This window comes from Desmodus rotundus, chromosome 7 (assembly GCF_022682495.2).
Source record: "Desmodus rotundus isolate HL8 chromosome 7, HLdesRot8A.1, whole genome shotgun sequence".
Classification (NCBI taxonomy): Eukaryota; Metazoa; Chordata; class Mammalia; order Chiroptera; family Phyllostomidae; genus Desmodus; species Desmodus rotundus.
In genome coordinates this window covers 93,231,720-93,253,357 of record NC_071393.1, presented here as the reverse complement: position 1 = coordinate 93,253,357, position 21,638 = coordinate 93,231,720, and the positions used below count along the sequence as shown (strand labels likewise).

General features: G+C 38.3%; 1 protein-coding gene across 10 annotated transcripts in view; it reads left to right on the top strand.

Moving 5' to 3' along the window:
- The window catches only part of HERC1 (HECT and RLD domain containing E3 ubiquitin protein ligase family member 1), a 183,532-nt gene that overhangs the window by 128,413 nt on the left and 33,481 nt on the right, over positions 1–21,638 (top strand). For 6 of the 10 annotated variants that reach the window (XM_045201606.3, XM_045201604.3, XM_045201605.3 and 3 more), the window contains 13 exons: positions 1,643–1,803; positions 10,509–10,625; positions 10,838–11,069; positions 12,077–12,201; positions 13,228–13,448; positions 13,863–13,916; positions 14,402–14,670; positions 15,377–15,429; positions 16,099–16,299; positions 17,547–17,721; positions 18,854–19,124; positions 19,263–19,476; positions 20,546–20,802. In XM_045201606.3, coding sequence (XP_045057541.2) covers positions 1,643–1,803; positions 10,509–10,625; positions 10,838–11,069; positions 12,077–12,201; positions 13,228–13,448; positions 13,863–13,916; positions 14,402–14,670; positions 15,377–15,429; positions 16,099–16,299; positions 17,547–17,721; positions 18,854–19,124; positions 19,263–19,476; positions 20,546–20,802 — 2,350 coding nt within the window. The remainder of the gene's footprint in view (positions 1–1,642; positions 1,804–10,508; positions 10,626–10,837; positions 11,070–12,076; positions 12,202–13,227; positions 13,449–13,862; positions 13,917–14,401; positions 14,671–15,376; positions 15,430–16,098; positions 16,300–17,546; positions 17,722–18,853; positions 19,125–19,262; positions 19,477–20,545; positions 20,803–21,638) is intronic. The other 4 variants (XM_045201607.3, XM_024567643.4, XM_045201609.3 and 1 more) reach the window with 4 other exon arrangements.

Here is a 21,638-nt window from a genome sequence, read left to right as displayed (position 1 = left end):
TTGAGAGAAGCTCTCTAGGGTGGGGCTGTTTTGTGAGCTCTCTCACCTAGGGCTTACCTGAAATAAAGGGAAAGAAAATGGATAGTCTCCCTTGTTCTATCTTTTCCCCCTTTCCTGAACTGACAGGTCATTATTATTCCCCAGTGTGCAGGCTGACATCTTAGAGAGTAGAAGACAGAGTGGCTATTATTATAATGACTCTTAATTTTTGGTGTTCACAGGAGCCACTGGGAAGCTTTTTAAAGCCCTGGGGATATATCTCCCAACAATTCTCTCAGTATATCTTGTGGGGCACATAGTTTGTATTTGAATTAAGTTTCCCCAGTGATTCTGATGCAGTGACCACACATTAAGAATTATTGCTCTGGTTTGGGGCAGAAGGAACACTAATCCTAGTAGCTACTGTTGCCTTGTCCTCACACATTTACCTCTTAGCTCTCTCACTTAAGTAACACACTTCTAGGAAGTGTTTCTTTTTAAGAAAGGAAGAAGAGAGGGAGGATAGGAGAGGAAGGATAGGATATTCTGATACTGTTTTTAAGGCATCCACAGAGAGTCAATAGCACTGTGACTCCTTTTTGCCTTTCAGAAGGAGCGCTGAATCCCATGCCTACACTACATGGGATTCAGTGCTATAATAATGCTCCCTTGCTCCGACATGCATTCACCAGGACTTGGGACTCTTCCTTTCTTCTCAGTCTCATTTCCCTGTTATTGACTGGGACTATATTAGAGCTGCAATTGTCTCTGCCTGTCTGAATATCATTTTACATGAGCAAAATTAGGAACAACTAACTGCCCCCTAACAAATACAATCTTACCACAATTATTTGACTATGTCAACAGTTCTTTCTTCATGCTTAAAAAGTTATTATTTCTGTTGGACAAATCAAAAAAGCAGTCAGCAGGATATTCCTGGACTTCATTCTTTAGCCAATGTCTGCCTTCTCAGCCTGAGAGGGGCTGCCTGTCTATACAATGCCCTCTGCACAGCAGGCATATCATTCTTATGCTATATTTCAGTTGTGCTAGGTAACTGGACAGTTTTCTTTCCATAACTTAACTATAGACTATTGCCTTGAATCTATGTGAATAATTTCGTGGCTAGCTAGAGAATTTATGTTTGAAGTAGCTGTAAATTACCTATCTTGAAAAATGTATTTTATTCTGTAACTGCTGTATTCCTACCAAAGTACCCCAGTTATCTTGGTATTATAGTAGAGTAAAGCTTCCTGACAGCAGGGATTTAAAAAAATCTATTTTGTTCATTGCTGTACTATATTCCTCCAGCTCCTATGTTATTGGTATTTTCCTGAACAAATGGTAAGATATTATTACTGGGATAGTAAAAGCATCTTATGAGATAATGATTTTTAAAACTGTGGAATGTTTCTCCCTCCCCCCAATTAATTATAGCTAACTTGTGTAGTTTTCCAGGTCGCACATTCTTTTATAAGACCGATGTATAATACAGGTTTGGATAAAAGTAGGTTTACAGCTGTGAGTTCTCAAAACACAGAGTTTATATTTGTATTATTATTTATTAATTAATGTATTATTTTCCATAGGAACAACTGGAAACCTGCTTTTGCTTTGTGTTTTGTAACTGTATTTTTATGCTAACCATGTTGTTTTCTTAAAGGCAAATGTTCTCTAGTTACCCAACTACCACTGTACTTCCCACACGGCGTGCACAGACTCCTCCAATATCATCATTACCGACATCTCCTTCTGATGAAGTAGGAAGGAGGCAGAGCTTAACTTCTCCTGATTCCCAGTCAGCAAGGCCCACTAACCGCACAGGTGCGTGTGTTATGCACTGTGACCAAGCCTCTTAACATTCCAGATGTGTGAGACTGTATTATGTAGGCATTGTGTTTTGTCTTCATTGAAGATAAAGCAGTGATTTTAATTGAGGGGGCTCTGCCCCATCAAACTGATCTGTCTTCTCTATTTTGAATTGGTAGATTGAATTATTGCTATTTGGGAGAGAATAATGTGCAGTATACCAGTCATACTAGACCTTTCTTCTTTTCTTTAAAATATATATTTTCTAATTTTAAAATTATAATTGACATCGAATATTATTTCAGGTGTACAGCGTAGTGGTTAGATATTTATATAACTTATGAAGTGATACCTTGAGGTATCTAATACCCAGCTGGCACCATGCATAGTTATTACAATATTATTGACTATATTTCCTATCATGTGCTTTACATCCTGATGAATATTTTGTAACTACCAATCTGCACTTCTTAATCACAATCACCTTTTTCTCTCATCTCTCCAGACCCATTCCCATCTGGCAACCAAACTTTCTTCTTTCTAATAATAAAGGCATTTTTTAGTGCTATGAATTTCCCTCTAAACACTGCTTTTGCTGCACTTCATACATTTTTTAAATTATATTTTATTGATTATGCTATTACAGTTGTCCCAATTTTTACCCCTTTGCCCCCCCCCCCCAGCCAATACCTCCCATTCCCTCAGGCAGTCCCCACGCCATTGTTCATGTCCGTGGCTCGTGTGTATAGGTTCTTTGGCTACCCCATTTCCTATACTGTACTTGACATCCCCATGGCTTTTCTGTAACTACCTGTTTGTACTTCTTAATCTCCTCACCCGTTTACCCTTTCCTGCATACCCTTCCCCCATCTGACAACTATCAAAATGCTCTCTCTATCCATGATTCTGTCTCTGTTCTTGTTTGCTTAGTTTGTTTTTTAGAGTCAATTGTTGATAGATACGTATTTTTGCCATGTTATCGTTCATAGTTTTGATCTTCTTTTTCTTAAATAAGTCCCTTTAACATTTCATATAATAAGGGCTTGGTGATGATGAACTCCTTTAGTTTTTTCTTGTCTGGAAAGCTCTTTATCTGCCCTTTGATTCTAAATGATATCTTTGCTGGGTAGAGCAGTCTTGACTGTAGGTCCCTGCTTTTCATGACTTTGAGCATTTCTTGCCATTCTCTTCTAGCCTGCAGTTTCTTTTGAGAAATCAGCTGACAGTCTTATGGGAACTCCCCTGTAGGTAACTCTCTTCTTTTCTTTTGCTTTTAAGATTCTCTCTTTATCTTTAACCTTTGGCATTCTAATTATGGTGTGTCTTGGAGTGGGCCCCTGTGCATATACCTTGTTTGGGACTCTGTGTGCTTCCTAGACTTGAATGTCTATTTCCTCCACCAAATTAGAGAAATTCTCTTTCATTATTTTTTCAGATAGATTTGAAATTTCTTGCTCTTTCTCTTTTCCTTCTGACACCCTTGTGATGTGAATGCTGAACCTCTTGAAGTTGTCCCAGAAGCTGCTTACACTGTCCTCATTATTTTGGATTATTTTTCCTTTGTGTTGTTCTGATTGGTTGTTTTCCTTCCTTATGTTCCAAATCATTGATTTGATTATCAGCTTCATTCACTCTACTGTTGTTTCCCTGTAAGTTTTATTTCAATTAGTGAATCCCTCATTTCTGACTGGATTTTTTTTATGCCGTTGAGGTCCTTACTAATGTTCCTTGAGCATCCTTATAACCAGTGTTTTGAGCTCTGCATCTGATAGATTGCCTGTCTCCATTTTGTTCAGTTCTTTTTCTGGAGTTCTGATCTGTTTTTTCATTTGGGCCATGTTTCTTTGTCTCTTCATTTTGTCAGCCTCCCTATGTTTGTTTCTATGTATTAGGTAGAGCTGCTGTGACTCCCTGTCTTGGTAGCATGCCTTAATGTAGTAGATATCCTGTAGGGTCCAGTGATACAGCCTTCCCTATCACCCAAGCTTGGTACTCAAGGTGTGTCCTTTGTGTGGGCTGAGTACACCTTCCTCTTGCAGTTGAGCCTTGGTTGCTGTTGGCAGGTCAATGGGAGAGGTTTACCCAGGCCAGCCAGTTGCAAGGATTGGCTTTGACCACTGACCACTGACCTCCACTCTCCATGGAGGATCAGCTGTGCAGGGGAAGTTTGGTGGTGCTCTGATATGCTCTTTAGCTGTCTACTGGGTGTGTAGGTCCTGGGGTTTCCTGAGTGGTGCAGGCTAAAGTCAGCCCCTGCCTCTGTTTTGTCTAGGGCCACTCTGCTTGAGCTATAAAGCATTTGAGATGGTTGTTATGTGTGCTGGGCTTGGAGATTCCCAGGTAGAGCCAAACTGTGAGTTTAGACTGGTGCTTGTGCCAGGCCTGGGGCCACTTACAAGAGATAGATGGGCTGAGGATTCACTGAAGTCAGCATTTGCTTGTTTGCGGGGATTTAGGAACTTGTGGAAGATGAGCCAAGATCAGCCATTCATGTGGAAAAGTGTCTGTTAACAGCCTGGGTGGGCCTATAAATTGGATGCGGCAGAGTCTGGGAGTCTCCAGGGCAGGGCAAACAATGTTAGCCAGGTTGTTGGAGTCTCAGATGTGGCACCTGCCTTTTGGGTCTGTGGCTCAGTCTACATGGATGTGGTTTAATTCCATAGTTGTCAGACTTTCAGTCAACTCAATTTCTGACAGTTCTGAGTAAAGGTTGTTCTATAATTTAGTTGTAATTTTGGTAATTAACCTTTTATTCTGCAGTATCTGATATGCTCTTAACCCACCTAGTGTGTATTTTATTTTCCATTTAGGCAATGAGGTTTCATTTCTAGAAGTTTGATGTAGGTCTTTGCTTTAAATCTTCTGTATCTTTTTAACATGTTCAGTATTACCTCTACCTTATCAAATACATGGAATACAATCAGTTCTCATTATTAGAATAGTTATGTTTTATAAAGTCATTGAACACAGAATTAGTGAAAAATGAATCATTGCTCCAAGGTAAAATACAGGGCTAGGTTTCTGTGGGCTTCTAGTCAAATTTTGTCAACTAATCATTATATAATCTTGTCTCGTGTATGTTTCTATTTAATTTAAAATTGTATTTTACATATATTGTTGATTCATTAGCATAAAAGTCATGACCAGCAACGCCATAATTCATGCCCGAATGAAGCTTATCTAATGCATATGTTTTCTCAGTAAGGCAATCCCCACAGATTTTTACAGCCAGGGGTTTTCAGTCTTTAGTTTCCCACACTGAAACCCTGGGTTTCGTGGTCTGTCTTGCTCCTCCATTGTTCCTCCCGGCTTACCTGCGCGTGAACGTGGGGTCTCCTACTATTGCAGACTTCTTTTATTTAGGAATGCCAGACAGCATTTCAACACTATGGGGGCCATTTAAACTGAAATCACCAGCAAAAGGGACAAAAATGGAAAAAATGTGATGCTAAGTAGACTGTGTAAAAGGACACTTGTTCATAGTTTGATAGCTTAAACAAGAATGCACAGGCCAAGATGGAGGCATAGGCAGAAATGCTTTGCTTCCTCACTCAACCAAAAGAAGGATAACAACAAATTTAAAAACAAAGAACAACCAGAACTGCCAGAAAATCATTTGCATGGAAGTCCAACAACCAGAGAGTTAAAGAAACATTCATCTAGACTGGTAGGAGGGGCAGAAATGGGCAGCTGGGGTGGAGAGGACACACAGCAAGGCAAGACAATGGACCACAGAGGTGACCCCACATTCACACACAGGTAAGCCAGGAGGAACAATGGAGGAGCAAGGCAAACCATGAAACCCAGGGTTTCAGCGTGGGAAACTAAAGACTGAAAACCCCTAGCTGGCCTGTGGGGGTTGCAGCAGCGGGAGAAACTCCCAGCCTCACAGGAGAGTTTGTTGGAGAGGCCCACAGGGTCCTAAAACATACACAAACCCACCCACCCAGGAATCAGCACAAGAAAGGGCACGATCCACTTGTGGGAAGCGAGGGAGGTGACGGAAAGTGGGACGAAAGCAGAGCAAGTGGCATTGTTTCCTCTTGGACCCCTCCCCAACAACGTAGCAAAGAGGATTATCCTGCCTTGGCAAATACCTAAGGCTCTATCCCTTACCACGTAACAGGTGCACCAAGACAAAGAAATATGGCCCAAATGAAGAACAGATCAAAACTCCAGAAAAAGAACACGCCAAGGAGACACACAACCTATATGATGCAGAGTTCAAAACATTGGTAATCAGGATGCTCACAGAATTGATTGAGCTTGGTTGCATAATGAAGGCTACACAAAGTGAAATAAAGGAAGATATACAGGGAACCAACAGTGAAGGTAAGGAAACTGAGACTCAAATCAACAATTTGGGCCAGAAGGAAGAAATAAGTATCCAACTGGACCAGAATGAAGAAACAAGAACGCAAAAAAAATGAGGAGAGCCTTAGGAACCTATGGGACAACTTTAAGCATTCCAACATCCAAATCATGGGGATGCCAGAAGAAGAAGAGGAAGAGCAAAATGTTGAAAACTTATTTGAACAAATGAAGGAAAAATTCCCCAATCTGGCAAAGGAAATAGACTTCTGGGAAGCCCAGAGAGTCCCTAAGCAATTGGACCCAACGAGGAACACACCGAGACACATCGTAATTAAGTTACCCAAGATTAAAGATAAGGAGAAGATCTTAAAAGCAGCAAGAGGAAAGGAGACAGTTACCTACAAAGGAGTTCCCATAAGACTGTCAGCAGATTTCTCAAAAGAAACCTTACAGGCAAGAAGGCTGGAAAGAAGTATTCAAAGTCATGAAAGGCAAGGACCTATATCCAAGATTACTCTGTCCAGCAAAGCTATCATTTAGAATGGAAGGGCAGATGAAGTGCTTACTAGATAAGGTCAAGTTGAAGGAGTTTACCATCACCAAGCCCTTACTACATGAAATATTAAAGGGACTTACCTAAGAAATAGAAGATCAAAACCATAAACAGTAAAATGACAACAAACTCACCACTATCAACAACTGAACCTGAAAAGATATAAAAACAAAAACTAAACAAACAACTAGATCAGGAATGGAATCACAGAAATGGAGATCACATGGAGGTTATCAATGGGGAGGGGATGGGAGAGAAAGGTACAGGGAATAAGAAGCATAAATGGCAGGCATAAAATGGACAGGGGGAGGTTAAGAATAATTAGGAGATGGAGAAGCCACAGAACCTATATGTACAACCCATGGACATAAGCTAAGGGGGGATGCTGTAGGGTGCGAGGGGGATGGTGCAGGGAGGAGGGGAGTAAAGGAGAAAAAAATTGGGACAACTGTAATAGCATAATCAATAAAATAGACTTTAAAAAATGCAGAGCATCACCTTGTTCGACCTCAGCAGGGAACACATGCATCGGGATACTGAAATTTTGTCACTCTGAGCATGTGAATGACTGTGAAAACACCGTGAATGTTGATTTGGGAGTTGCAAATGAATTTTAATGAGCACATGAATTTGCAAATAGGGAATCCACAAATAATGAGGATCAACTGTAATATACTGTAATACCTGTTTTAATGTCCTCTACTTAATTCATCATGTATGTCATATCTGGGTTTGATCTATTGACTAATGTTTTCTCCTTATTTTGAATTATATTTTCTTGTTTCTTTGCATTGCTGATAATTTTTTATTGGATACCAGATATTGTGAATTTTACCTTGTTGAGTGCTGAATATTTTCTGTTTCTTTAAATACACTTTAGCTTTGTTCTAGGATACAGTTCCTTGGAAAAATTTGATTCTTTCAAGGTTTCCTTTTAAGCTGTATGTGGGACCAGGACATCCTTTAGTTTGGGGCTGATTTTTCCCCACCACTGAATCAGTACTTTTCTTAGTATTCTGTCTAGTGCCTTATGCATTGCAAAGTTTTTTCATTCTGGCATGTGGTAACACAAGCTCTTGCCAACCCTGTGTTAGCTTCAAGGATTGTTCTGCCTGTTACTTCTTGATGGTTCTTTCCTTAGCTTTGGATAGTTGCTGCTTTAGCATCAGGTGAAGACTTGAGAGAAAAGAAGGACCCTCTGCACATTTCTGGAATTCTCTATCTGTGCAGCTCTCTTCTTTCCATATAGCTTTCTCCTTTCTGGTATTCTACGCTATGAATTCTAGCCACCTTGAGTTCTCTGCTCTGTCTTTCAGTTTAGAGAGAGCACTGAGTTTAGGTTTAATTTACCGCCCCTGAGCTGTAGCTTAGAAACTCTCCAAGCAGGTATACCTTGCCTCATTTGATTCTCTCCTCTCAGGGATCACTTTCCCGTGCTGCCTGTAGTTGTTTAAGGTGAGGGTAAATCCAGTCTCTGTTTCTCCGTCATGGCTAGAAGCAGAAGTCCAATAGACATATCAGTACTATCACCATTGTAGCAGAAGTGACATTTTTTACAGAAAAAATTAGAGTTATGGTCAACCCTCTCCCCTCCCCTCCCTTCCTCCTAATTTAATTCAAAAGCTGGTAAGTGGGGCCAAGCTAGGTAGTAATTCATGCCAGCAGGGTTTGGGAGGTGGGTGGCATGGTGGCCCAGAGTGGGGTGTCAGAACAAGATTGAGGCAAGGAAAGCTCCTTGTGTATGTGGGAATGGGCTGGTGTGGAATATTGTAATCCAAGTGGGGTGAGGAAATGTTCACATGGCCTGGCACCAGTTGTTGGAGGGAAATGTCCACATGGTCCAGAAGCACCAGCTATCAGCCATGCAGGATGAAGAGGGCCTCCCCTAGTACTGTCCACTGAGGGGATCTGGCAGCAGTGATGCTTCAGTAGCAATAATCACCTAGTGCCAAGACCTTATCTTCTAAATACTATTCTCTACTGGGAGAAATGATTAATTTTGTGGTTTAGTATTAGATGAGCCTGGAATAGCTTGTGCTAGAAAGTGATAAAGTACTCAAGAGAATAATAGACACATACTTCAAGGATATAGAAACCAGATTAAAGGTGCTTCCACTGGCCAAATCTGGGAGGTTTGGGGCATGAAAATAAAAAATCATAATGAGAGTCATAGATAATAACCCATGAATACAATAAGAATCTATAACCCTATACTCATGGAGAAAGGAAAAGCTTTGTCAGAGTGGAATACCAACTGATGAATCTAAAATGACTGATGGACTTAAAAACCCATTATTTGTTAACCATCATAATAATGATTAATTCAGCTAGTGGACATAAGTGGATGCTAGTGATTGAAACTGTTAAAGAATGGGATATATGTGTTCTCATAGTTCCTCACTACAAATACTTAATAATTACAAAGGCAAAAAAAAAAGTACTTTTACAGTAGAGAAATCTGAAGATACACCAGCTTTACTCAAATGATCAAAGTTAACATGGCCAATAATGGGACAAATTGAAGTCATGTGCCATCTAATAGAATTGCAGTGACAAGAAGGCAGCATCAGTTCTGTGGCATTCCAGCCAAAAAGCACAACTTGAATCTGATCATGAGGAAACATCAGACAAACCCAAATTAAAGAGAAACATGAAAACTAAATAAATGTGAAGGTGATCCTGGATTAGTTCCTTTTCTGTGAAGAACATTACCTGCAAACAACAAGTGCAGGTGAGGATGTGGAGAAAGGGGAACCCTTCTGCACTGTTGGTGGGAGTGCAGACTGGTGCAGCTACTGTGGAAAGCAGTATAGAGATACCTCAAAAAATTAAAAATGGGACTGCCTTTTGACCCAGTGATCCCACTTCTGGGAATATATTCAAAGGAACCCAAAACACTAATTTGAAAGAACATAAGCACCCCTATGTTCATTGCAACATTTTTTATCACTGAGATTTGGAAGCAGCCCAAGTGTCTGTCAGTAGATGAGTAGATGAAACAACTATGGCACATTTATACAATGGAATACTACTGAGTTGTAAAAAAAACAAAGAAAATTTTACCCTTTGTGACAGTATGGATGGACCTGGAGAACATTTTGTTAAGTGAAATAAACCAATAGGAGAAAGACAAATACCATATGATTTCACTCATGTGGAATCTAATGAACAAACAACTAACAAGCAAAACAGAGACAGACTCATAGTTGGAGAGCAGATGACAGCTAGTGGGAGGGTGAGGTTAGGGGTTGGAGGGATTGAGCAAAAGAAGAAAAAGGACTCATGGACAAGGACAACAGTGTGGTGATTGCTTGGAGGAGGGGATATAAGAGGACTAAAAGGTAATGTAAAAAAAACAATAAAGATTAAATTAAAAAAAAAAAAACTTAAATTTTTTGTGAAACTAGAATGAGATCTGGATTAGATGATAAATTCTTAATTTCCTGACTTTGATGGTTGTATTGTGGTTATGCAGAAGAAGTGTCATTTTTAGGAGTTCTGTATTAGTGTATTCAGGGGAGATTATCTGCTATTTACTCTCAAATGGTTCAGGGTTAAAAGAATTCTTATTGTACTCTTGCAAATGTCTGTTAAGTTTGAAAATTTTGTAGGTAGGTAACTCAAAATAAAATGTTTTAACTTTTTTAGCAGTTTTCTTTTGCATTAACAGGTTTACTTTTATGACAAACCTTAATCTATAACAGGTTTAATCATAGTTACACATTTAGTCAATTCTTGTTATAGTAAAGTTTCATTAAATTTGGACAGTATTAATAAACTTGTGGTTATGAGAATACTTTACTCATGGTATGTAGTAATATTTAGGCCTTTACTTCTCTTTCTTTTGTCTCAGCCTTGTCAGACCCAAGCAGTAGACTTTCAACTTCTCCTCCTCCTCCAGCCATTGCAGTACCCTTGCTGGAAATGGGGTTTTCTCTCCGACAGATTGCCAAAGCCATGGAGGCCACAGGTAGGATGTTTTTATATATCAGTATATGCAGATATGAGAAGCCTGATCTTATTAATGGCAATATATTTTTTAAGAAGCTATAAAGCTTGGTAAGATTTTTAACACCAAATTTAGTTACAGTGACATCATAGTAGACACTCTTAAGCTGATAGCATGAATTACTAATTATTTTGCCCAAAGTCAGGTTCAAACTTGTTTTTTCCCCTTTTCAGGTGCTCGAGGAGAGGCTGATGCCCAGAACATCACTGTCCTTGCCATGTGGATGATAGAGCATCCTGGGCATGAGGATGAGGAGGAGCCTCAGACAGGCAGCACAGCAGACTCAAGGCATGGAGCAGCAGTTCTGGGCAGTGGTGGGAAATCAAATGATACCTGTTATTTGCAGTCACCAGGAGACATACCATCAGCTGATGCTGCTGAAATGGAGGAAGGCTTTAGTGAAAGGTAAAATTTTCATCTTCCATATTTCTGTTCAACATGTTACAGGTGGTGTCCCCATGAGCCCCATTATTTCCCTTTATAGATGCTTCTAATGATGTATAAAGTTGATACAGAGATATATGAAAATACGGACATTTTAGTTTCAAGTTTATGTTTCTGTGAAGGGTAAGGATGACATAAATTTTGCCTTATATGGATGTTTTCAGGGAAAGAAGGAAAAAAATTTTTTATATAAAATTGATCTTAAAAGAGGAAACTGAAATTTAAAACAAGTTTTTTTTTTTTGAAACAAGTTGATAAAATTATTTTATGTAGGTGATGTGAAATAGAACATTCCTTGTAATGTTAGAAGTTGATTTAATTAATGCATTTGGTAGAATTGGACTTAGGTCTTTTCTGTCTCTAAGGATTATATTTTTATTTCTTTAGTTTTTAATATCTGTACAATATATGCTTTTTTAAAACTCTGTGATAACGCCTAGCCTAAAATAAGCTATAATTAAATATTGTACACTTCTTCCTAAAATCTTACCCCTTTGGCACTTCTTAAGTCTTTAAATCTTTATTCTTCATTTTAGCCCATGAAGTCAGATGGTTGCCATGGCTTGCATCTTTTGTAATATACAGACTTTTTCTGAAAAGTTTAGTGAATATTTTCATAATTTATTTTGAAATTTCTTTACCTTATGTAAGGATTCAGTCACTTCAAATTTTAAGAATTTAGTTATTTAGAATTTGGTTAAGACCATTGATCTCATTTGAACTTGAACATGCTAATAAGGCATCATTTCATTGTTGGCATAATTCAAAATCATATAAAATTACTGTTCATGGCAATATGACACATTTAAAACTTAGAAGCTTTACCAAGGACAAAAGATGTTTCAAAGTTCTATTCTATTCTGAGTAATATTTGGAAGAAATAGTACTACCACAAGCAAGCATGAATCTATGCTTTCTGTTCACAATGATTTTTAAAATCTGTGTTGCTTTCAAACTTCCATTTATAGCCCTGATAATCTGGATCATACAGAGAATGCAGCTTCTGGAAGTGGGCCACCATCTAGGGGTCGCTCAGCAGTAACGAGAAGGCACAAGTTTGATTTAGCTGCTCGCACATTGCTAGCAAGAGCAGGTAATTATGTATTTCACATTCCTCTCAGTGAAAGAATTATATAGCTTGCTTATATTTTAAAGTCAATGTAAAAGGAACATTAAAGACGGTGTAAACTAATGATACTAAGTACTCCACATGAACAAAGTAACTATTTGCATATTACTTTGTGTTTTTACATAGTTTTCAATAATTGAAACCACAGCATATCATAGTTTTATTTTGAAGTTCTCCCTGGATGCAGAAGACTCTATTGATCACTTTTAGACCCTGAGAAATTTTGTAAATGCTCTCTGTCCTCAAGCAACTTATAATTTAAGAAGTCAGGATGCATGTTTACAATTTAACATCAATAATAAGAAAGAGCTGAAAAGTACGCCGTGCCCAAGAAGTAGGCACTGGCTTTTCTGATGTGCTCTGTGGATCTCAGGGCTGCATTACTAGGTAAGGCCCTAGAGAAGCAAAAATAAATTCCCTCATTACATTAATAAATATTTCTAGGATTATGTTCTGAACCTGTGGAGCATAAGTCATAGAGAATATATTTTCCAAACTAAAAATTAAGATATGTAATTTGTCAAAAAAGTTTGAGCCTTGAAATATTAAAACATAAATAGTGATTCAGTAGTTTATGGGAACAGAACTGTTTTTTAGACTGTTCTAAAAAATATAAGATGTATACTTAATATGTAATATTAAGTGTATTTAATAATTAAGAAGAGGCTGATTTAAAAAATAAACCTAAAAGAACAGTAACAGCCCAAATTCACTGAGGTTTTTATTTATATATATATATATAACAGACATCACAAAGTATTTTACATGGATTAACTTATGTAAGCCTGTCAACAGCCTTGCCGGGTATGAGTGCTATTGTCCCCATTTTACAGAAGAGGGACAGATATGATAGGTAAAATCTTATGGTGTGGTCTCCAGTAAGTAAGCTAAGATAGATGCTCACCTGCATGTATGGCAGTTAAGGATTGGCAAAATATTCAGAGTTATTTTTTACATGCAAATAAAATACCTTTTTTGTTTTGTCCTGAGCGGGGTTATACCGCTCTGTGCAGGCCCACAGGAATCAAAGTCGGAGAGAAGGAATATCTTTGCAGCAAGACCCAGGGGCATTGTATGACTTTAATTTAGATGAGGAATTGGAAATTGATCTTGATGATGAAGCAATGGAAGCTATGTTTGGACAAGACCTGACCAGTGAAAATGATATTCTGGGAATGTGGATCCCAGAGGTACTGGATTGGCCTACCTGGGTGTGTGTGACTGCAGCGGGGGCTGCTCTGACTTATTTTCCTGCCCTCTTGTTCATACAGCTTACTAATAGCAGCCTTGCCTAGAGTTGTAATACTCTAAATAAAGTCTTACCTCTCATCCTAAAGTTTGGGGCTCTAACGGTTAAGGTTACTTTCATACCTACAAACTAATAAGAAAAATTCTCTCTTTTTGCTATTTCTGTGCGATTTTATTGCTTCTCTCCCCAGACTAGATGAGTAGAGCTGTATTGTGGTAATATTTGATTCTAATATCAAAGATAGATTACAGAGCAAGCATCAGGTCCCAGGCTTCTTTGCTGGGTGCATAACATGGCTGCTGTTTTCACCTTGCTATCTGAATGCATGCTCTTTTCCTTCAGGTTCCATTTAATCACTGTTCATGCCTCGTTCTAGGAACCAGTGCCACCTATGTCTTGTAAATACCTCCATCCAGTGCCAGGGTACATGGTGGGTTTCCGCGTTTACATTAGTTAGCGTTATACTTTTGTAGCAGTGAAACTGAAAAGTTCACAGGTGTAAGTCCCACAGGAAAAAGCACCTACCACATTAGCTTTATAAGATAAATGAATTCTAGTAACTACTTAGAAATTCAGAAAATAGGTATGCATATTATGACCAGATGAAAAGTAGTTTTCATAGATGGATTTTTTTAAAAAAAATCATTTCAGATGGGGCAGATTGTCATTTTTATTAACTCTTTTCAGTGGGGTAGTCATGCACTTTCATAACTTACTAGAGAGAGGAATGACAAAAAACACTTTCAGATTGTGTGATGTGAATTCTGATTTGAGAGAAATTTGTTATGTAGCAGTAATGAACATATTACAGGTATTCCAAAGTATGTAAACAAAGTAGTTAATATCAATAATCTATTGACCTCTTAATTTTTATGTTAAATTAATTAATAATTTGATATGTGATCATTTGTGCAGCATGTTTGTGAGTCTGAAGACAGGGAAGAAGTGGTGGTGTGTGAACTGTGTGAATGCAGTGTTGTCAGCTTCAATCAGCACATGAAGAGAAATCACCCAGGCTGCGGGCGCAGTGCAAACCGCCAGGGCTACCGCAGCAACGGCTCCTATGTTGATGGCTGGTTCGGTGGTGAATGCGGGAGTGGAAATCCATACTACCTGCTTTGTGGCAGCTGCAGGGAAAAGTACTTAGCCCTGAAGACCAAATCCAAGACAACAAGTTCTGAAAGGTACATTGAAATTGTATGGCTACCCAGACAGACCCTGTGAATGAGGAGGATATAGTCTCTCTCATTAAAGACATGGGAATTGTGGCTTTTTTCATATTAGGAGTTGGCTTTTGAACCTTTCCTAAAGTTCTGTGATGGCGGAATTGGAGGCAACAAGGATGGAAGAGGTTGAGGAGTTCATGTTCCTGTCAGAGCTGGGAACCCATAGTCTAGGAACAGTGGTTTGTCACCAGGTCCTTCACTAGAATTCATGTTGGACTTGTTGCCAAGTTGTGGACAGAATCCTTGCCTTAACCTTTAGGAAGCTTATGGTCAATATTTTTTCATTGGTGGTTTTTAACCACATTTTTGACATCTTAATTAAGTCTTTTCCTTCATGAATAAATAGACTCTTTAGATTAAATGAGTAGGGTTTAGACCTTCTTGTCAACTATAAAATCTTTGAGGTATTCTGGAATAGGTTTTGATTTAAGAAGTTGTAGGTGGCCCAGAAACCTCCCCAGTAATTTGGGAAAATAGTCTTGTAAGTATGTGTGTACTGCCTGCATAGCAGTGGTTTCTATTACATCAGCCTGTAACTTGAAACACTTTGTAATTTTGTGTTGCTTTATTAATAACCTTTTAAAATGTTCTAATGACTTAATTTGCATTTTTTGATTACTAACTATTTTATATAAAAACACAATGTTCTTCATGTTTGGTGCAGGTACAAGGGACAAGCTCCAGATCTAATTGGCAAGCAGGACAGTGTATATGAAGGTAGTTGTTTTGAGAGCTTCTTTCTTTTACATGTATTTTTATGTATACCTTCTGCTCAATAACATCTGATCACTAAAATTTACCTTCACGTGTTTGTATTTATGTACATGTTAACTTATACCTTCCCTAAAAAGCTCAAAGTAGTTTGATAGCAACAGCCCTAGTTTTAAGAGTTAGAGGAAAAATATTATTTTTACCACAGAATGCGAGTTTCTGTGTGACATTTGTTTTCAAAGTAGGACAAGTGCATATACATTTTCAATTTCTATCCTAATGAGGAAAGTGAAAAAAAAAAAATGAAGTGAGCATCAGTTTATCTGGAGCATTCATTTACTTGAAAGAACTCATTCCCTAATGATTATGGACAGGGTTAAGAGCTCTTTGTTGGCCCTATAACAATATTTTTTATTAGTTGAAACCTCTAAAAAGCTGTAACATTTATTGTTTTAAATGGAGTCCGCTTCTCTGACTCCCTTTCCCTTCTAGTCTCCCTGGGCCTCAAGAGTGCAGTTTGCTTGGATCACCAGGAGATGGTGCCATAGTTCATTTTACAGGCACTGAGCTTTTAGTCCATCAGCATCTTAGACATATCTCACAACAAAACCATTGCCAACACAGTTATGTCATGTTTATATTCACATACCATACATCTATGTATTCAAATTCCAGAAGACTGGGACATGTTGGATGTTGATGAAGATGAAAAGCTAACAGGTGAAGAAGAATTTGAATTACTTGCTGGACCACTTGGTTTAAATGACCGACGTATTGTACCAGAACCAGTTCAGTTCCCCGACAGTGATCCATTGGGAGCATCAGTAGCAATGGTAACAGCCACCAACAGTATGGAAGAGACTCTGATGCAAATAGGTAAATTATTGAAACGCTGATTGGCATGGATTTCATAGAGTCTATATTAATTTATTTCTTAGATAGATAACAATAACGTAAAGGTAAATAATAATAAAAATAAGGATTCCACATTGTTCCACCTCATTAATCTTGCTCCACCTCAAGTATCTTGGGCCAGTTTTAACATTTTGGAAGTATGATATAATACTGTTTTGATTTTTTTGTTTTTATGAAATAGAAAGGTATTAAAAATTTATAAAATATGACTAAGATTTTTTAAAACTTTGTGATAAGGGAATCCTGAAACTGACTAAAAACTATTTTGCAGTCTTTTAAAAAAAAATTGGATGAGGGGGTGTGGTAACTTTTTGCAATAGGGAATACAAAATAAAGAATTGGGGCAGTATTGATGACCTTTTATGTGTAAAAAGCTTATTTTTAAAACTATCTTTTCTATATTTGTTAGTATCAGTAGATGTTATACATGAGCAAAATAAGTAAAACCAAAATAATTTTTAAAAATTATTTTATTTTGTTGTTCAATTACAGTTGTCTGCATTTTCTCCCCACCCCTCTACCCTACCCCAGCCAAACCCACCTCCCTCCCCTGCTTCCACCCTCCCCCTTGGTTTTGTGTATGTGTCTTTTATAGTAGTTCCTGAAAACCCTCCTCCCCACTGCCCTTTCCCCTCTCCCCTCTGGCTGTTGTTAGATTGTTCTTAATTCAATGTCTCTGGTTATATTTTGTTTGCTTTTTTCTTCTGTTTATTATGTTCCAGTTAAAGGTGAGGTCATATGGTATTTGTCCCTCACTGCCTGGCTTATTTCACTTAGCATAATGCTCTCCAGTTCCATCCATGCTGTCACAAAGGGTATAAGCTCCTTTCTCTCTGCTGCGTAGTACTCCATGGTGTAATTGTACTATAGTTTTTTGATCCACTCGTTTGCTGATGGGCACTTAGGTTGCTTCCAGTACTTGGCTATTGTCAGTTGTGCTGCTGTGAACATTGGGGTGCATAGGTTCTTTTGGATTGGTGTTTCAGGGCTCTTAGGAATTTAAGAAGCATATTTCTTCTGTAATGGATTATTGACTTAGAAATATCTATTTCTCTCAAGTTTTCTGTATAACAAAGTTTCAGATGTGCAAAACACAATGGTTTGCTGTATTTCCTTGTAGCCTGGAACCTAAATAGAATGAAAAAAATTTTCAGGAGACTGGATATTTTTACTTACCATATTGAGCACTATCAAACCTTGTTTTTCAGGATGCCATGGCTCTGTAGAAAAGAGTTCCTCTGGAAGAGTCACGTTAGGGGAGCAGGCAGCTGCCTTAGCAAACCCTCATGACCGAGTGGTGGCTCTGCGGAGAGTGACTGCTGCTGCCCAAGTGCTGCTGGCCAGAACCATGGTCATGAGAGCTCTGTCTCTTCTGTCGGTCAGGTAGGTGTGATGCTGTGTCGGATTATGCTTCGTCAGCTTCTAGTACACATTAGACAGGAGTCTGGTATTGTTGTTGATTGACAGAAGTTGGACATAGTCATCATCCCTATTCATTTATTCAGTTGTTCAGTTAATACTTGGCTCTTCTTAGGTAGAAAATAATGCCACCCTTGTAACTGAGTAAACAGCAAACATTTTTATTTTATTATCTGAAATGGGAAACTAAGGCTGTTGATCTATTTGGTGTAGGGTAAAAATAAAAGGTCAGATGAGGTTTTCTACAGAATTAACCAACTGTGTGTGTAACTAAGTCAACCTGCAGATTCCATCATGGAGACTCCTGCCATGCCCATACACTGCTGGTGAGAAAGCAAATTGGTACAACTGCTTTGGAAAACTGTTTGATAGTACCAACTAAAGGTGAATAGTAACATATTCCGTGACCCAAAAACTCACTTCTGGGTATATATCCAACCAGAAATGCTGATGTATGTGCACCCCAAGATACAAGCAAGGACATTCACAGCAGCACTATTCATAATAGCACCATGCTGGAAATCACCTGATTATCATCAGTCTAGATAAATTAATTGTGGTAGATATCATTTACATGCCAATGAAAATGAATAATCACTGCTGTAATGCAGCAACATAAATGAGTCGTACGAGCAAGGTTGAGCAAAAGAACCCAGACACAAAAGAATATAGTTTATTATTTTCATTATACAAAATTCAAAAACAGGTGGCTTAGAAGTCAGGCTAGTGGTTACTTTTGAGGGCCTAGTGACTGAGAAGGGCCCACGCAGGCTTTCGAGGTTCTGGCAATGTTCTCTTTCTTGATCTTGGAGGCGGTTGCATAGGTTTGTTCAGTTTGTGAAAATTCATGATTTGTGAACATTCCTGTATGTTATACTTCAGTAATTCGGTTATGCTTCAAGTGTATGTCAGTATTTTAAGTTTCAATAACAGTTTTCAGTTTACATAATATTTTTGGACACCTGTTAAGACATGTATGACTAATGATAGTGCCGCTTGCCTTCAATTTTGGTTTTTAGAACTATGGATGATATGTGGGGGTCCCTTCAGAAAACTCTTTTCTTTATACATCTGACATGTTTTCCTTTCTTGGCAGTGGTTCCAGTTGTAGCCTGGCTGCTGGTCTTGAATCTCTGGGGCTTACAGATATCCGCACGCTAGTTCGATTAATGTGCTTGGCTGCAGCAGGGAGAGCTGGCCTCTCCACCAGCCCTTCTGCCGTGGCAAACCCCACAGAACGCTCACGAGGCGGGCACAGCAAAGCCAACAAGCCTATCTCTTGCCTGGCTTATCTGAGCACAGCAGTGGGATGTCTGGCATCAAATACTCCTAGTGCTGCAAAACTCTTGGTGCAGTTGTGTACACAGGTAGGCTAGTTTTCAGTGCTTTTCTTGTTGCATTCCTTACGTCCAGCTGATTCTTAAAAGAGCCTTTTGAGGTAAAGTCTTTTTTGTTCCAAAATTATATGTAAAAATAAAACCTGTTTGTTCCAATTGCCTCTTCAGAACTTGATTTCTGCTGCAACAGGTGTAAATCTAACTACGGTAGATGATCCAATTCAGCGAAAGTTTCTTCCCAGCTTTCTCCGAGGAATTGCTGAAGAGAATAAGCTTGTGACCTCCCCAAACTTTGTTGTAACTCAGGCCCTTGTGGCATTACTAGCAGACAAAGGGGCCAAACTAAGACCTAACTATGATAAGTCAGAAGTTGAAAAGAAAGGTAAGCTTCATACAATTTAACTTACACAGTCTTCTAATCAATTTGTACAATCTTCTAGTCAGTTTGATTCATGTTTTTAAAAATGTGTTTTTGCATTGTTCTGTGTGATGAATTATATAACCTCATGTATACTTCTTAATTTAGATCATAAAAGGAGTATATAGATACTTTTTCATTGTGCATGAAAAGAAATATTAGAAAATGTACCAAATTAGTCCTGGTTTGATTAGGTTATTTTATTAGATTATTGTTGGAGTCACCATAGATCAGTCATTTTCAGCCTTTTTCATCTCATGGCACACATAAACTAATTACTAAAATTTTGTGGCACATCCAGGAAATATAATTTTTGCTGATCTAACAAAAAGATAGGTATAATTCTGATTCTTTCATACCAGACAGCTATTGTGTTGACTGTTGTCATTCTTTTAATTTGACAATCTAAGGAAAAAGAAGTCAGTGCCCCTGACTAAATAGTCAGGAATTGCACGTTTTGAAAATTCTGGCAGCACAGTAGTGTGCTGCAGCACACCAGTTGAAAATTGCTGCCATAGATAATAATGTTGGTAGGTTTTCTTAATAAAATGTTGATAAAGGTAGTGCTGTTTTTCTTTGTCTTAAGATGATAGCACTTTGAAGGGACGACTTAATCCCTACTATCCACCCTTCTCTTGATCAGGACCTTGTGGCCAAGTGAGATGGGTCTTTTGATCTATCAGCTCCAGGCCCTTGCCTGGCTATTAGGATCACTTTTGAGCAGCAAAGGCCAAATTCTTATTCTTTAGGATGTGCTGCCTCTGCCCTGGCCTTAAAATTATTTCTGCTACATTTTCAGTCTTGTGTCCTTAGAACAAGGACTGTTGATGGATTAATATAAATGTACATTTGTAATTAATCAGATTTACTGTATAATTTGATTAGATAAATGGTTTATATCTTGTATGCATATGTTAGTGAAATGATTGTTTGCAAAAGTGCTAATTCTTAAAAGATATGGGTTAACCCATTTTTGTTTGTTCACCACCACCAGCTCTCACCTGGGCATCATTTCATTGTTTTGTTTAAGCAGGTTTAACTGCTCAATTGTATGTCCATCCTTCCTATGATCCTTCTGCTGTAGGCCCTCTGGAGCTAGCTAATGCCCTGGCAGCTTGCTGCCTGTCCTCCAGGCTGTCCTCACAGCATAGGCAATGGGCTGCTCAACAGCTCGTACGCACTCTGGCTGCACACGACCGTGACAACCAAACTACTCCACAAACACTCGCTGATATGGGAGGAGATCTCAGAAAATGTTCCTTTATCAAGTTGGAGGCTCATCAGAACAGAGTATGTATTTTGAGTCCCAAGTGTACTAATCACCTTATGTAAGATAAAATAGTTTCTGCTTTCCTCAAAGACTCAAAGTTTAGATCGATCTTTCTCTCTCCTTGCCCTCTTCCTTCCTCTCCTTTCTCTCCCTTTCTTTTCTTTCTCTCTCTCTCTCCCTCACACACACACTAAGTTATCAATATTTATCTGGTAGTTACCAGCTCTTTCTGTATGTTGGGTTGACATGATAGTATACAAACAAACAGGAAAATCAGATGGTGGGTAAGAAGAAAAAAAGGAACAGGCTTACAAAAGATGAAGGCTTATACGCATAAGAGAAAAAGAAATTGGCCTTGCTGTTTTAATATAACGCACTGGGCCCATGAGCAGTGACCAGGGCAGTTTAGGAAATGAAGATTGGCCTCTATTCACTAATTTTAAAATCATTTCTTAGTCTGTGTTATTTTACAAAACATATAAAGTATTTATACTTTTATTGAATTAAGTAAACATTTTTATTGGGTTGGACAAAAAGTTCATTTGGTTTTTTCCATAAGATGGCTCTCATAGCACTTAGTTGTCTTTAACTTCATTTGAACCAATTTTGTTAGATTGTATTGTGACAGCTGTCATATCGGCGTGCATTTAAAAATACTTATCAAAATTGGTGAATTTCTATGTAGCTTTTGTAATATTGAAGATGGAAGAAAATATGCAATATTTTTGGCATATTATACTTTATTATTTCAAGAATGGTAAAAATGCAGCTGAAACACAAAATAAGATTTGTACAGTGTATGGAGAAGGTGCTGTGACTGATTGAAAGTGTCAAAGTGGTTTGTGAGTTTTGTGCT